This window comes from the organism of the source record quoted next, unplaced genomic scaffold, assembly GCF_019419815.1.
Source record: "Pyrus x bretschneideri cultivar Hongxiangsu unplaced genomic scaffold, Pyrus_bretschneideri_v1 Contig13, whole genome shotgun sequence".
Taxonomy (NCBI): Eukaryota; Viridiplantae; Streptophyta; class Magnoliopsida; order Rosales; family Rosaceae; genus Pyrus; species Pyrus x bretschneideri.
The window spans coordinates 4,654,147-4,671,059 of NW_025999424.1; the positions used below are offsets into that span (position 1 = coordinate 4,654,147).

The 16,913-nt window shown below is 36.2% G+C and overlaps 2 protein-coding genes and 1 pseudogene across 2 annotated transcripts; 2 read left to right on the forward strand and 1 right to left on the reverse strand.

The window, feature by feature from the left end:
- The first annotated feature begins 4,147 nt into the window (after positions 1-4,147).
- Positions 4,148-7,484, forward strand: LOC103960299 (protein trichome birefringence-like 19). Its single transcript, XM_009372752.3, has 2 exons — positions 4,148-4,816; positions 6,600-7,484. Exons 1-2 carry the CDS (start codon positions 4,286-4,288, stop codon positions 7,422-7,424), a joined length of 1,356 nt encoding a protein of 451 aa, XP_009371027.2. The 5' UTR covers positions 4,148-4,285; the 3' UTR covers positions 7,425-7,484.
- Positions 7,485-11,809: 4,325 nt separating this feature from the next.
- Positions 11,810-13,423, forward strand: LOC103960297 (protein trichome birefringence-like 19). Its single transcript, XM_009372751.3, is given in 6 exon segments — positions 11,810-11,882; positions 11,885-12,300; positions 12,446-12,475; positions 12,477-12,635; positions 12,637-12,753; positions 12,755-13,423. Coding segments are annotated over 6 exon segments (1,257 nt in total). The 5' UTR covers positions 11,810-11,824; the 3' UTR covers positions 13,232-13,423.
- Positions 13,424-14,247: 824 nt separating this feature from the next.
- LOC103960329 lies at positions 14,248-16,856 on the reverse strand (annotated as a pseudogene).
- Between the last annotated feature and the right edge of the window lie 57 nt (positions 16,857-16,913).

Sequence of the window (16,913 nt, forward strand, 5' to 3'; positions counted from 1 at the left end):
TCTACTCTATGTCTAAGTGAGATTTGCAACCTAGGTGGGTGCTTAAGCAAGTCTAAGTGGGTTAGAAGGGCGCCTAGATGGGCTAGGTGGACACCTAGGCAAGTCTAAGCGGGCATCTAGGTAGGTCAAAGCAGGCACCTAGGTAGGTCTAAATGGGTTAGGAGGGCACCTAGGTGGGCTAGGAGAGCGTCTAGGCAGGTCTATAGATTAATCGGAATAGTGGTCAGCAACCTAGCTCCTAAAAACAACTTAAGCGGCACTAAACAGAGATTTTTAGAACAGTGGATAACACTGCCCTTTTTTTCCTCCACGGAAATTAATATCAATTATCAAACGGTAGATGTTATCATATAGGTCATGAGTTAGTTAAAGTGTACAATAACTTCTGTTTCTTATGGATCTCAATAATCAACCCGACCAGCATACTGCAAGTTGTGTGAATCCTCATAAAATCTCATACGCTAAAATCCAGAATTACACGACTAGAACTAGTTTTGTGTACTTTATGTCGCTCGGATTTCATATTCTATATGAACACTTTTGTTTCATTCCAATTTTTATATTCGATTTATCTGGGGATTGAACAAAAGTTATGAATATACCTCTAGATTTGATTTCACTTGACTGAAGTTTTTAATTTTCTTATTTGTTATTGTTTTTATGTAGTGTGGAACATTAGAACCGGTATTGATCACATGTCAATGCTTATGCAATATGTAGGATCAATGCTTATGGAGAAAGCATCTTATCGGTATGTTGTAATGTGTTGGAAGATGGTTTTAGGGAAGGTCTAATCTGCCTTATACTATTTTTCGATCTTAATTTCTTCATAAGAAGAATGTTAAAGTCAGTCGTCTATAAATAAATAATTAATTGCAAAAGCGTGATTCATCAATTATAAACACTACACGTCCGTTCATCACCATTTAGAATTTGCTCATGCGTACACATCCATTGATCAATAAGTTGTGTGGCTACAAACCTACAACCCTTCGACCAAACCGATACAAATCATATAGAAATCCTTGGTTAATAGCAACCTTGGAGAGCTAAGTGGGCCTCTTGAAACCAACTGGGTCCGTGGCCAATAGTAATTAGCAATTGCAAATGTTGGTTTGGAGGCAGTTCTGATGGAGAAAAAGAACACGAAATAAGCCCAATAAGTTTTAAAACTTTCAAACTTATGTAGTTATCGAAGCTTGTCCATCACCTTAATCAACCTACGGCCACTTGATTTTTAACTAAAGAATTATTTAAAGTCAATTAGCAAAACATCCTAATCATGTTTAGTCAAACATTGATGATGACATGGCAGATATATGTAACAACCACAATAAAAATAAAGACAAAAGAGAAGTGCTAAGGGAACTCTATTAAAAGTGTTTACTCCTTATGGACTTTCTGTCGTCTTATATTTTTTATAATATTGATAGAGACGTTAAACTATGAGGTAGTATAGAATTTATAGAGAGTCCGACTTTAAAAGAGTCACCGTAGCATTTCTCAAGAAAGAAAAGAGGAACGTATTAGAAGTATAATAATGTAGGAATTATGATGGTGAGCAAAAAGAAAAATTCACTTAAATAATTAAGAGGCATGTATATGATTAATTAGTGCCACCATACACATATGATAAATTAGTATATACCATACACATATATGATAAATTAGTACCACCATACACATTTATGAAAAATTCATTGATGTACCAATCACAAAGTCTTGAAGAAGACGTCGCCGTGGTTATGATAAATTAGTACCACCATACACATATATGATAAATTAGTATATACCATATAGCACCACGTTAATACAAAGTAATGGTCAGATCAAGTATATATATATTGACGATGGTAATGTAATACCAGACAAATTATACGTGTCTTTTTTGTATTGCAGTTAAGCACACAATCCATAATTGTATAATTAGGCAACCTAATTGTGTACATCAATGATGCAATCAATCATGAGAAATGTTAAAAGAGATTTTTTCAAAGTGAGACTTTTCATGAATTATTTGTCACCTCATAATTTAACATTAATTTTTATGCCAACATTATAAAATATTGTGTAAAAAACATGAGGTGACATATAGTCTCACTTTTGAGAATCTCATTCGCATTTGTCAGCGATGATATCATATAAATTTCTTTATTTGGCTGAATTAAATGATGGCTTTCATAGGTGAAATGTCCTTATTAAACTAACTAAATACACCATATGTTTGATGATTGAAATTAGTTCCATGTGAAAAAGATTACCTTAATAATAATTTGATTTCATTTAATTGTCCACATTTTCCACTTCATTTTTTTTTTTTTGTGAACAAATAATATTATCTACACTAAGAGGATGATGTGCTTAGTCTCACAATGGGCTAGCAATAATGTAGTTCAAATTTGCCTTTAGCGAGAATCGTACCTAAGACCTCTCATTTACAAATAAAGAAGAATACCACTATATTGTAGTACTAAGTGGCATTTCCGTTTCAATTTTATCTAACCTTTTTTTTTTCACATTCTAGATGACGGAGTAGTTTTGGGTTAATTTAAATGATATTTTACTTCTTCTTTTTTTTTGGGTCAGAAAAATGATATTTTAGTAGGATATTTAAATAAAGACACCCTACAATAACATAATAAATTCTATGTATGTATGTATGTATGTATGTATGTATAACTTAATTAAAATATTTTCTTTTTCTTGTTGTAATAAACTTGATTAAGATGGAGAGTTGAGTAAACATGAAAATTTCGTTTTGGGTTTAAACGATAGTTTAATAGGGTGGGTGCATTTTCTTAAAATAAAAACACCCCACATTAACATAATAAATTCTATGTTTGCATGTTTGTATAACTTAATTAAAATGTTTTCCTTTTGTTGTTGTAATAAACTTGATTAAGATGGTGAGTTGAGTAAACATGAAAATTCAAGTCAAATAATTTTTTTTAATGAGGTTTGAACCAAATATGTGACTATGTGAGAATGCCAGGGGGACAATGATCATCCCGGGCATGCGCAATTAGACAACTTTTCAATGATGCTTAAAAACAACCGCATCATTTCTTTCTTTTCTTTTCTTTTTGTTACAAAGGGGGCTTAAAGCCCAAGCAAAGTTGCTAAATAAAGAAAGACATCAGCTCAAGGGATTTATACACACTGCTCGAGTTCTAGCAACCTCAGAAATATCATTTAGCAGTAAATCAACAATTGAAGGAGGAGGGTTATCCAATATAATACAACCTAGATCTAAAGAAAAAAAAATCAGTTTTGCCAAACCATCAGCCATCATGTTCCATTCCCTATAAATATGACTTATATCACATTGATCAAATTGAGAAATCAAGTGATGACATCCATGTAACAAAGAAGTCAAGCGATGCAAGTCATGCACACCACATTTGAAGAGTGAAAATAAAATAGCAGAGTCTATTTCGCAAGCAACCCCCTAGCACCCTTATCCAAAGCCATTTTCAAACCCAAAAAGAGACTCCACAACTCAGCCTCAAGGACTTCTCCCCCAATCCAAGAACCAATAACATTGTTTTGCCCTTGGCGAGGACAGTCAATATTCAATTTCATCTCTGGTCATTTGGGTTTTAACATTCCGGTCTAAAATTGGCAAGACTGTCAATTTTGCATATATAAAACAAAGTACACAAACCATATTAATTATATTAGATATGCTGAAGTTAATAGCTTCTTAAACAACTAGATTTTGGATTAGTGATCACATGAGCTACTATTAACATTAATAATATTAATTTTAATGACCAAATAATGCTATTTCATGTCTTGAAATGTGGACTAATTTGTACTTTAGCATCGACACAAAGCTTAAAACATGACACTGAAATAATAACCATCCATCACAAAGATTTTAATAATTTGTATAATACACACACACACACACATATATACACTTTTTCCACTAAATTACAACTAAATCCTGAGGAGATTCTCAAAGATGTGAAGCTATTACATGTATTTGTATATCTCGATGGTTCTCTTGAAACGTGCTAGGGTCATATACTCCGAATGAAAGAGGACGGTAGATAGAAGAGATCTATCTGGTTAAGGGTAGCATCATGCTCATTGTAACACAGCCACAACGACATAATATAAAATAATTCAACAATAATAATCACTAACCACCCTCCCTCCTTGTGAACTTTGAAACATTCCACACCCATATGTTTCAGTACTCTCTCATCATTTCCCACTGCCTTTAGAAAAAACCAGATCTCTCTCTCTCTCTCTCTCTCTCTCTCTCTCATGATCTTCAATGGAGCACCAAGCCATAGATGAGCTTCCCTCTGGAAAAATATGCCCACAAAAGCCACCCAAAAATTTTGTACTGCTAGTCTCTGTCCTACTTCTTCTTACAATCGTCCAACTCTATCATCCTTCAATATTCCGCTCTTTATTTTTGTCAAAAACTATTGATTCCAACCCACAAGTGCCCTCTACATCATCGCCGTCGTCGTCAGACCATTCAAATGTTCAGGAGGATGATTTGCCTTCTATTACTAGCAACTTAAAGTGTGACATATTTACCGGAGAATGGGTTCCAAATCCAGAGGCTCCCTACTATTCAAACACAACATGTTGGGCAATCCATGAGCACCAAAACTGCATGAAGTATGGAAGACCAGACGCTGAGTTCATGAAGTGGAAGTGGAAACCAGATGACTGTGAGCTACCCGTTTTCAATCCGGCGCAGTTCCTCGAATTAGTTAGAGGGAAGTCCATGGCATTTGTTGGAGACTCTGTGGGTAGAAACCAAATGCAGTCCTTGATATGCCTCCTTTCAAGGGTACGTATGCCGCCCTCTATTCTCTAGTGCCCCTCTACTATCAAATAAATTATTTATTATTTAATGTCCCCATAATTTTGTCCTGTGGTTTTCCTGGTAAATCAACCTATATACTTAATTACTAGCAAGAGAAATGACAATTACATTCGTTTTCTCTTTGACTTACTGATCAACCTGATGGCTAACTTGATCATAACGACGTTGATTTGATTAGGAAGTAATGTTTTATGAATTTTTTTAATAGTCCAGACTACTCAGTAGTACGAAAAATGAGTAGTTATAATTGAATTGAGAATTTTTTTTTTCTTACTTACTAATCTAATAGATAAAAAGCTGAATTACTCAATAATTTAGATGAATATAGGTTTTTTGATGACCTAATGGTTGTATAGATATAATATATCTCTAATTCTCTCTATATATACACTGAAGAAATCGGTATTTTTTTTTTTTGGTTAAAAGAAATTTAGGGGGAGGGAAAGTTCATCCTTAGATTATCACAAGCTTTTTTAACAACTCAACTTACAGAGAAAAACTGAGTTTTAGCCAAAAAACTCTGTATTTTTATAAAGGCACACATATGTCACAGACTCACAGCCAAGATTTTTCTGATAAAAGCTTTTTGTGGCCCCTTCGATGAACATGCATAGTAATTAAGTTAGCGACTTCGAAACTTGGAGACTAAAAGGAAAAGGTGGAGACTAAAAGGAAAAGGAGAAGAAGGTGAGAAAAAAATTATATTTTGGATTGAATCTTGAAATATAATATATAAATTCCTATAGCAACTGGTGCTGTCACGTCTAGATTAGTTAAATAATTTTGTCCTAATATGCATGAGACTTAGATCTTCAAGGGTAGTTGACCTAAGCCCTTTATGTTATTGAAGGGTAAAGGGGATTAGGTAAAAATAATACGGGCAATATAGTGTCCCTGTCATTTGCTTATGTTCGATTTCTCCTTCTTTTATATTAAAATAGTTCAGATTATCGTTTTATTTAAGAGATCACAAACCCAAATGCTTTACTTCACAAATTCATAGTAAATTGAAAGGAGTCTACAGCTTAAATGGTGTAAAACATATGTTCATGTACATAACATCTTGTTTGATTCTCTCCCTCTAATATCGCTTCTATTAAAACAAAAAAAAACTCAGTTGAAAACAAGAATACAAGCAAAATGCTTTTCTGTATCCAAGATAATTTTAATTGTCTATGGCGGACCCCCTTGACATATATTCGATGATCAGATCTAGCTTCCCATGTGCTACTGTCCATTACTGTGTCTTATTATATGGCACTCGACTTCCGAATACATAACACAAATGATTAACCCTCAATGTCTATAGAATAAAGCTTTGCGTCTCAAAATATACTTTTAACAAATATTAAGTGCATTAGGGTGCAAGCAAATCAAACTTACAATTTCAGCTAAACATGATTAACTTCAGAGCTATTGGATTTGGTTGGTTGGAACCCAAATATAAGCACTTAATTAAAAGCACATTTAAGAATTTTCTGTAAAAGTGATTCAACTTATTAATCATTATTGTATTTTATATTTTTTTGAACTCGTAAGTAACATGATTTAAATTCGAACCTCGTGAATAGGGAGTTCGATATTCCCATCTCTAATGTAATTATCAGTGTATAAAAAAATGGTACTTGCCATGAGATGTTTTATTCTCACTATAGCACTTCTAAATTTTGCTAAATTAACACTACAGAAGTTATTTTTTGCTAAACACAAATCTGTACAAATAAATGCTCGTTGGTATTTAATTTAGGTGGAATATCCAATAGTAGTTTCAAGTACCGAAGATCAGAGATTCATACGCTGGAAGTACACATCCTACAACTTCACTTTGGCCGCATTTTGGACGCCATATTTGATCAAATCCAAACAAGTAACATACACGGAGGGTCCAACCAAGAACGGCCTTTTTGAGCTCTACCTCGACGAATTTGACGAGGCATGGACAACCCAGATTGATGAATTCGACTACATTATACTTTCTGCAGGGCATTGGTTCTTCCGTTCGATGGTGTACTACGAAAATCAAACGATTTCTGGGTGCAACTATTGCCTCATAGACAATGTGACTGACATAGGCAAGCAGTATGCCTATAGAAAGGCTTTTAGGACAGCTTTTAAGGCCATCAACAGCTTAGAAAATTTTAAGGGCATAACATATGTTAGGACTTTTGCTCCATCACATTTCGAAAATGGAATGTGGAACGAAGGAGGAAATTGTTTGCGAACGAAGCCGTACAGGAGCAATGAGACACGTTTGGAGGGTTTAGATTTGGAGCTTTACAAGATCCAAATTGAGGAGTACAGGAAAGGTGAAAGGGAAGGGAGAAAGAAGGGGTTGAAATACAGGCTATTGGACACAACACAAGCAATGTTATTAAGGCCAGATGGTCATCCTAGTAGATATGGGCACTGGCCAAATGAAAATGTGACTTTGTACAACGACTGTGTGCACTGGTGCTTGCCGGGACCGATCGATACATGGAGCGATTTCTTGCTGGAGATGTTGAAGATGGAGGGTATGAGATCAGCTGAGGAGAAAAAGCTCCGGATTACAAACGACACGAGATTGAATTGATGAATGTAATTACTCGAAGTTGATACGTATTTGATCAATGAATTATTCATTTGTTTCAGAGTTTTTTGGAGTTAAAGTAATATTGAATTACTTGCGACTTTCGTACATAAATGAGATAAAATTATACAGAGACAAATTCGGACAGTTTAATATAACTGCAGTGATTTTCGGTGGACGTGAGAAAGGAATTTGCAAATATTTAATTTCGAGTCTTGCAATGTCCACTGCGATGATCCCCCTTACTTTTGTACTATAGCATCGACATAAACTACAGCAGTAAATCACAAAGATTTTAACAATTTTTATATACATATATTTCACTAATTTACAAATAAATTCTAATGATATTCTCAAGAGTAAATTGTTGTAATGATCCCTCAATTTTAACTCAATTGGAGCAATGGTCTATTAACTAAAAATTCATTAGCATTGGTCCCTCAACTCATCAAAACGTACAGCTATGGTCCCTCAACTAAAAATTCATTACCAATGGTCCCTCAACTTTAATCTAACTGGAGAAATGATCCCTCAATTTTAACTCAATCGAAAAAATGGTCTCTCAACTTTAATCCAATTATAACAATGGTTCTTACAACTTAACTCATTTTGACAAAATTCTAACAAAGTTGACGAAAATTATTATAGCTACATGTTTTGATGAGTTGAGAGACTAATGATAATTGATTTTTAGTTGAGAGACCATTACTCTAATTTGATTAAAATTGAAGAATCATTGTTACAATTTACCCTATTATCAAATATAAGAGTAGGGGTATGAGTCTTTTGGATTCGTGGATCCAGACTGTATTACTCGGCCCAATATACCACTCAGATTATCGGAGAAAGTCCTCGAACAGCCAACCAACTGGAGGGTGAGCAACTTTTCATGGGCACCAGTGCCTCCTCCCTCACTAGTTATGGTACTTTCTCATGACGGGTTGCCAAGCCCACCCGCAGTTCTCTAATTGAGGTCTTATAGTCTCTCTGTTCTATCAGCCTCACTTCTTTCACTTCTCTTTTGGTCATCGTCAGAGTGCTAGTAGCGATGTGTTGATTTCTAAGTGACTTTTCAATTGCCTAGAGTGTATCGACTTCCCTCTATCCTTTCGTCTCGGCTTGATCTGCGCTTTCTTGTTCTTGCTGCCCCTGTTGGGTTTTTTTTCAAAATAAACACTCAGGAAAAAAAAAAATGTAAAACGATTCGGATTTTACATCACTATGTTCCCTCTTGAGCCAAGTGGAATCCGGTTTTAGAATATTTGGAGGATCGACTTGGGCCAATAACCAAGGCATTGACGATCGACAATTACCAATAGTAAGTTTGCTCCTTTCGTTTTATCTATTAAATATATCTGCCTCTCATTTTATATACAATTTCGTATGCATATTACAGTAGCGAAACATGTCACCAGCCAGTAGACATGTACGAAATTGCCACAAGTAGATCTCTTTACTTACTGGCCAAGTGCTCACTTGCTTGTACCTAATTGGATGAAGAATTTCAAAGTACTTTAATTGCATGAAGAATGGCTGGTGGGTTTGCTACATTTTAGGAGTACGATTCTCACAAACCCCTCCTCTCAACACTTTCTCCTTTGTATTTCTTTTTCTGAGACAACTGGTGGCAAATTACGTTTATTCATTCTTTCCTAGCCTGGAGAGACTATGAGGAATTTTATCTTATCCGTTGCCACAGTCAAGCAGACTTACCAGCTTGGAGCATTAAACTTGAAACCTCCCACATTTTTTTGTTTATTAAGGAGCCGCAGTCCGTGTTCTTAGCACTAGATTGTCACTATTGGAAAGGATTAGTACATCCTTGTTTTTTTTAATTCTATTTAAAAATTTTCTGGATATATAGCGTGTGGTCAAGCCATTAGTGGTAGGTCCGATAGTGACCAAAATATAGCAAACCCGCCAGCCATTCTTCATGCAATTAAAATACTTTGAAATTCTTCATCCAATTAGGTACAAGCTACTGATCAGCACTTCGCCAGCTCTAAGTACAGAGATCCATTTGGGCAATTTCATACATTTCTACTGGCTGCAGGTGACATGTCTGGATATTATAATATGCAAACGAAATTGTATATAATACGATAGGCAGATATACTTGATAATCGGTGTCTTTTGGCCGTCAAGCACGAATATATTTGTTCTCAAGTTATTGGTCTCATTTGTCTGTCATTTTGTATACAGATGGATATTGTTCAAAGTTTCAGATTGTTTGTAATTTGGAAAGCATCAAATGGCTGTCATTGTCCTTTTCCTTTGCCAGCTTCCACACATCTATACTGACATAGTTGCTTATATGGTAAAAATGTTATTCTCAGGACTAGATCATGCTGATTCTTTATTAAAGGACATGATATGGATATGGTGTCGATAAACCGTCAATAATAGTTAAACAACTTTTTTTTGGGTGACAGGATGATAATGGATTAGGGAACTACATATTCCAATATATAGCAAAACATATCAACTTGTTATATCAACACGTTATGGCATTATCTATACAAATTTTTGTCTTTTAACTTTAGCAAGGATGGACGTCTTACACAACTGGTAAAACTGTGCAAAAATAATTTTGTTACACTATTACAGGGAAAACCTCTATATAATCATAATGTTGGGACCAAACCAATTTTATAACTTCAGGGTGGTTATTAGTTACCAGATGTATAGCTAAAAAATATTATTTTTTGACTTAGTTATCCTTAAAGAAAATTTTATGAATACAAAGATGTAACGTTGAAAAGAGAAAGACTCCAATCTTTAAAATCTAGTGCATATATATATGGAATGCTCTCTTTAATGCTTCTCTATAAACATGGTTGAGAAGGTAGAAAAATTATGGCTCACCAAGCAGACGTCCATGTTGACGAGGTACCACGTAGCCGCAAGCTCAAAGGCGTGGTATGAACTCTAAGGATACATTGTCCCAGTAACAATTGTAGAGAAATATTTAGCTCATCTTAAACTGTTATTTGTGACCTTGTGTATTTTTGTACTTATTAACTATTATTAGTATATGGAGACGAGTTTCCTTATACGGGGCCAGAAAAAATTATAACTTATTACAATATTAAGTTTATTCTTATACATATAACTACCCAAGTTAAGATCAAAATTCTTTATAACTATAAAGTGGTTATTCCCATACTAGAGTACTACTATAAAAAGATTTTACCGTGTAAATTTCACATAACAACATTACTAGATTACCTTGTTTACCTGTCTGCAGGGACTACCCCTTTTAATTGTTAGTCTCAATCACTTCAGAAATGGTTTGGACAGCCTGCTTGCCAAGGTAAAAGTGATAGCAACCAAGCAACTGTTTGAAAGTGGTGGCATATATGTTAGTAACTCAATCTTTAGTGCCATCTATCAGCCACTAAAGACTGAAAGTGACCACCATTTTCTTTTTATTTTTCATATGTTAATGGTAAAACACATAATCGAAACGAAATCACATTTCTACTAAATTTATTAACAGAACAAAACACGGTGACTACAAGGATGTGATTTCGGATTAGTGTTTACCCTTCAATAAACTACCGGCAGGTCCGGCACTATTTTGTGCATTATTTTGTTCCCAATGATAAGTAAAGTCCGCAGACGCGTAGCCAAAGCTGCACTATTACATTCCACTATCAATCCATACACTGACGATATGAACAGTGAAGGCTATGAGCCTAATCTGAGAACCCTTCACTTTGCAATCATTTCTGACTTCACTCTTAAGCCACTCCAGACCCAAACACTTCTGGTATAAAATACCTGATGACTATCCGTATGAAATGAGTCAAAGTACACATGCACTCAATTATTGTTGGCTAGATTTTATCCCAAGAAAGAATAAATCAAGTTCATTAGGGTCAATTCTGAACCAGACACGAGTTAAGCCAGTTGATCAAGATAGCGTACTAACTTTTGGCACCAAAATTTAAAAAATTTGTAAATGACGCTTGACCACAATAACGGAAAGCATGATGCATGTGCACTGGTTTGATCGCCCACCTCCCCTTCCCCCTAACAACTAACAATTAAAATCACTAATGCTATCGTTTGTCAAAAAAATAAAAAATAAATTAATTAATTAATTAAAAAACTTAGTGTACATGCAACTGTTTTAGAAGGTAATTATCCGCAAATAATGTGTATGCAATTATATGTAAGGTGGCTTTGCTACTTTTTGTCCAAAGTTGTTATTAATTATGAAAAAGGATGCCTCAACAAGAAAAGTGGCATCATAATTTGGGTGGTAACCATGACAAACAAGTTGCTAACTTGGAAAATTATGAATTGCTAATTTTCCTCAATTATCACATAATTATTGGACCTATATAAACATATTTCATGAATCCAATAATCTATTTCTAGCCTCACAATTCTCCACCATGAAGTTTCAAGCCATTGGTCTGCCTAATGCAAAATACACACAACCAAACAACACCTACAAAAAGGTTTTCTTCTAGCCCTCACCTTGCTTCTGCTCACCACAATCCCTCTCTGTATAAACAATAGCACAACTTCTCCATTGCCATCTCCTAACAGCAACATTACCAGTGGATTAAAAACCCTAGAAGATGAAGACCAATGCCAAATATTTAGTGGGAGTTGGATTCCATATCCAGATGGACCTGCTTACTACACAAATGAAACTTGCAATTTGATCATTGATCAGCAGAACTGCATGAAGTTCGAGAGGCCCGACACGGAGTTCATGAAATGGAGGTGGAAGCCCGAAGATTGCGAGTTGCCATTGTTCGATGCTGCTCAGTTCTTGGAGCTTGTTAGAGGGAAGTCATTAGCATTTCTTGGTGATTCTGTAGGAAGGAATCAAATGCAGTCCTTGCTCTGCCTTTTGTCCAATGTAAGCATTCAATTACTACTAGATAGTCCAGCTATGGAAATGACATCTGCTCTTTTCTTTTTCCTTTTTTGGAAAATCACCACAAAGATTTTGAAAAATTCCAAGATAGTCAGACTATGGAACTGACGTCTGTTCTATCTTTCAGGTGACTAATCCTGAGGACATTTCTCACAGTGTATTCAACAAACACAGATTACTTCAAGCGCTATGTCTACCATGACTACAACTTCACTATGGCAACTCTCTGGGCACCCTACTTGGTTAAATCTAGAGATGCCGACCCGAAAAGCCACGACGTCAACAGCCTCATGAGCCTCTACTTAGACGAGCCCGACTGAGGGATGGGAAACTGAGGTTGAAAATTTCGATTATGTCATTGTCTCTGCAGGGCAATGGTTCTTCCGGCCGCTAATATACTACGAAAATGGTAGCGTTATAGGGTGTCACAAGTGCAGGACGGGACGACATGAAATCTTTTCTCACGTACTACGGGTACAAAAAAGCGTTCCGAACAGTGTTCAGGACCCTTCGGAACCTCAAAAACTACAAAGGGGTGACGTTTTTGAGGACGTTTTCTCCGTCACACTTCGAAAACGGGGCGTGGAACGAGGGAGGGAATTGTCCGAGGACGAGGCCGTTTAGAAAGGAAGAAATGAAGCTAGATGGGTACATATTGGAGATGTATTTGGCACAAGTGGAGGAGCTTAAAGCAGCAGAAAAGAAAGGTATGAAAAGAGGCCTTGAATTTAGGTTAATGGATACAACCGAAGCTATGTTGCTGAGGCCTGATGGACATCCAAACTTCTACGGACACTCACCTCACCGGAACATGACTATTGCTGACTGTGTCCACTGGTGCTTGCCTGGCCCCATTGATACGTGGAATGAGATTTTGCTGTATATGTTGAAATCCGGGCACAAAACATCCTGACGCGAAGAAGAAGCTCCGTTCCGTGCACTTGGGATGGGATGTTACTCTTGCAATATTAAAATTCAGACACGATACATGCATGGTTGGCTTGACATATTGTCACTGCAACAACCAAGAGTAAATTATAAAATATACTTGATGAAACGTTTTATGTACACATTGTTTATATTTTATACACATTTATATTTTGTGTATTTCAAAGTAAATATATATATATATATATAATTAATCACACAAACAAAGGTTCTTGATGCATGTGGTAGAAAGAGTTATTTATTTGGGTCAGTTGTGGTGGATACATAGATTTGAGTTATGCTCAGAAGAATCATGATTATGCTAGCAGTATCTTGGTGAGAAAGACAACGTACTTGCAAAAATTTGATCTTGTTTGCTGGCTACTTGTATATTTTTATATAAAATTAGTTGAGTCGTTTACTTCGTAATATTACGAATGCGTATGGCCCAACTGAAGACGACAACAGCGAAATTTCGTTGTTCGTTACCGTGTAGTTTCGGTGCATTTGATTCTCAAATGCACCACTGTTCTTACTGAGACAAAGTATGTTATTAATTCATGTTTTATGAGATTAGTATATGAGTGTTGATGTATATTTCATGATCATAATATAAAGTACATGTCTACGGCCAAATCTGGGGGTTTAGATTGGACGAACTGACCAACGCAAAGTCTAAAACTTGGATGAAGGCGTTAGCAACGAGCGATCTACACTGAGGGAGGGATAGCCTCACAATGGACTAGTAATAATATGATTCAAATTTTCTTTCGACGAGAATCAAACCTAAGACCTCTCACTTACAAGTGAAGATGAATACCACTAAACTATAATACTAAGTGTCAACGCTATAGCAAGTTAGGGCAAATGTAAAATAATTTTTAACCCACATGTTGAGTAATCCCTTAAGGCAAAGACAGTCTTTTAAACTAGTAAAAGAATATTTATCCCTAAGGCATATGTCAAAAAATTTCTTAGTACGTTTGTTGATATAATATAAAATTAAAAAAAAAAAAGTAATTTTCTTTATTTCCATACGTTCAATATTTGAAACCAAGTATATTTCATACAACAAAGTTCTTCACACCCCCTCTCCTCTTGCGTTCTAAACTTCTCATTCCCTCCATCTTTTACAATACAAGATATATTAGGTTTAGCATACAAACAGAATTTGGAAATATCGATAGCGTCTTCATGGAACACTCTTCAAAACGAGATCTTGATGAAGACCAAGATGTTCAAAGCTAAAATGTGGAGGCACAAAACCCGACCTTAGCAGCATGAGCCCCTGCTGATTCTCTGCTCGGCCATCGGCATTTCTATGATGAGCGTCAAGGATATAATCAGACGAAGCAGATCCTTTTCCTGATCCGCTTCGTCCAAACCTATTTCTAGCAGTATTCATTTCTAGGTTGCTACTTTCAAGATTCCTCCACAACGCATTCAATCTTTCTAGCTTCATCCCTTTCAAATGAATATCATTGTCCAGGCCTTCTGCTTGTGCCTATAAACACTCGAGATAACAATGAACAAATTTATTACCATATACAAATGACATCAGAGAAATAATAAAAGTCAAATATTACTGAAAAGTTACGGAGATACCTGTTTTGCTTCTAGCTGCTCAATTAGGCTGTGAAGTTGCTTATCCTAAATCTTCTCTCTTTGCACTACACAAAATAAATTGCTCACAATTTAGTCTTTACATACCAGAATGCCTGATTTTATGCTCACAAGGGGTTTCAACTAACAATTGCAAAATTCAGCCAAGAAGCGGTTTATAAGTTTATACAATAGCCACATGGTCCACCATATGCACCACTGAGATTCCAAAAGGTAATACCATGCTAGCCATGCGGTACACACAACTAAGTTCGACTTTTTCTATACCCAACCTAAAGACAGAAGTACAGAACTCCGCTTTAATCATAAATTTCTTCGTCCTCTATGACTTGACTTGAAAACCCCCTTCCCCATTTTCTGGTTCAAAATCTTCTGTTTCCAATTTTGTGTAGACCTTATTTGCCTGAATGTTCCTAAGACCAATAATATATCTAAACAAAAACAACTAAATGGCTATTGTAAATTGTCAGTATAAATGCATTCAAGGAGCAAGCAAACACCATATAGAAAATAAATAGGATGAGTAATGTATGATATCTACCTGGCAAAGGCTGACCCAATGCATTATCTTGAATTTCTGCCCACCTTTCCTCTAAATCATTCACTACTACTTCCATTGAACTCTAACAGAATACAACATCTTTCCAGCAATCACGATAAAATTCAAAAATACAAACAAACATTTGCAAGGAAGAAGATGAAACAACTGTAAGATCAAAAGGAAAGATGCAACTGACCAAGTCTTTTTTCCTCTCCCTAACTTTTCAAGTATAGCCTTCTTTGAAGCTTCTAAGTCATTTTCAGTTTCAACTGTCGCATTTGGGTCACCAGTGGATTCATCTGATTGGCCAGATCGATGGCATCCAATGCGGTTTCTGCATTTTCAAGTTCATCTCTCAAATTCCTTTCACTCTCGTCCATCTCCTGATAACAGTAATCACCGAATTTCAGAAAGGGTGTGGCTTTCCATTAACTAAAGTTTGATGTCCTCAACATCATCAAATAAAGATCAAGATACAAGTGTAGGACTACAATACATGATAAATAAGAGCATCATGCAAAAATAAGTTGTGGGAAAAGTAAGGCTCACCATTACCTTCCTCTTAAGCAAATCCGCTTCTTGAATTGTCTCCTGTATTTTACTTTCACAATTGGATATAGCCCTTTCATATGCAGCATTCTCTTCCTGCAATGTCACCTCTCAACTGTGCCTGTCCACAAGTACAAAATGGGAACTACTAAGAAAGAAAATCAATCAAAGATAAAAAAAAAAAAACATTGCCTTTTCAATTACTCAAAATTTGAACCATACAGTTCCATAGCAAAAAATCTACATTCACCTAAACCCAGAATAGAAAGGTTCAAAATTTGAAGAAAGTGTTCAACAATTCAAAGTTGTACACAAGAATTACAATCCAAACAAAAAACCCAGATAGAAAACGACCGAATTCGAATCAGAACATCCCAATTCAACAACAATCGTAACAAATCAACGACCCAGAAAAGAAAAATCAATCGAAATTCAGACCGAACCGAACCTGTTCGCGGGTGGTGGAATGGGAGTTCAGTTGGAGAGAAAGGGCGGCGTTAGAAGCGAGGGAGTGGGCGTGGAGATCAGGGAGGCGCTGAGAGATGTCGGAAGGAGGGAGTCTGAGCCGGAGGTCATGGATCGAACGGCCGAGAGAAGATGCTTTGTGATCCAAGTCCAGGACATACTTCTGCTGGTCCTGAGTGAATATCAGTGGGATGTCTTGTTAGTTGTCTTGCCCGCCACCTCCTCCCACTACGTCTGCTGCCCATGCTAGCAGTCCCGCCATCTCTCTCGCTGTGTAGACGGCCAGGCAAGGCAGTGTCGCGGTTTCAGAATCGACCCGGAAATGAAGCGGGTTGGGAGCAATCCGGGTCCCCGTGGCGTTTATGAAAATGAGATCCAGTTTGTTTGAACAACTTGAGGCCCATTGGGCTTGATCAGCGACCCCGTTGTCCATTGGTCAGCGACCCCTTTCATATCAACGGTAGATATTGCATGAGCTCCTTCAAGTAAG

Excerpts from the sequence above, each read along its gene's own strand:
- LOC103960299 (XM_009372752.3), top strand. The coding sequence starts at position 4,286 with ATGGAGCACCAAGCCATAGATGAGCTTCCCTCTGGAAAAATATGCCCA. Across the intron at positions 4,817-6,599 it reads TGATATGCCTCCTTTCAAGG|GTGGAATATCCAATAGTAGT; the intron begins GTACGTATGCCG and ends TATTTAATTTAG.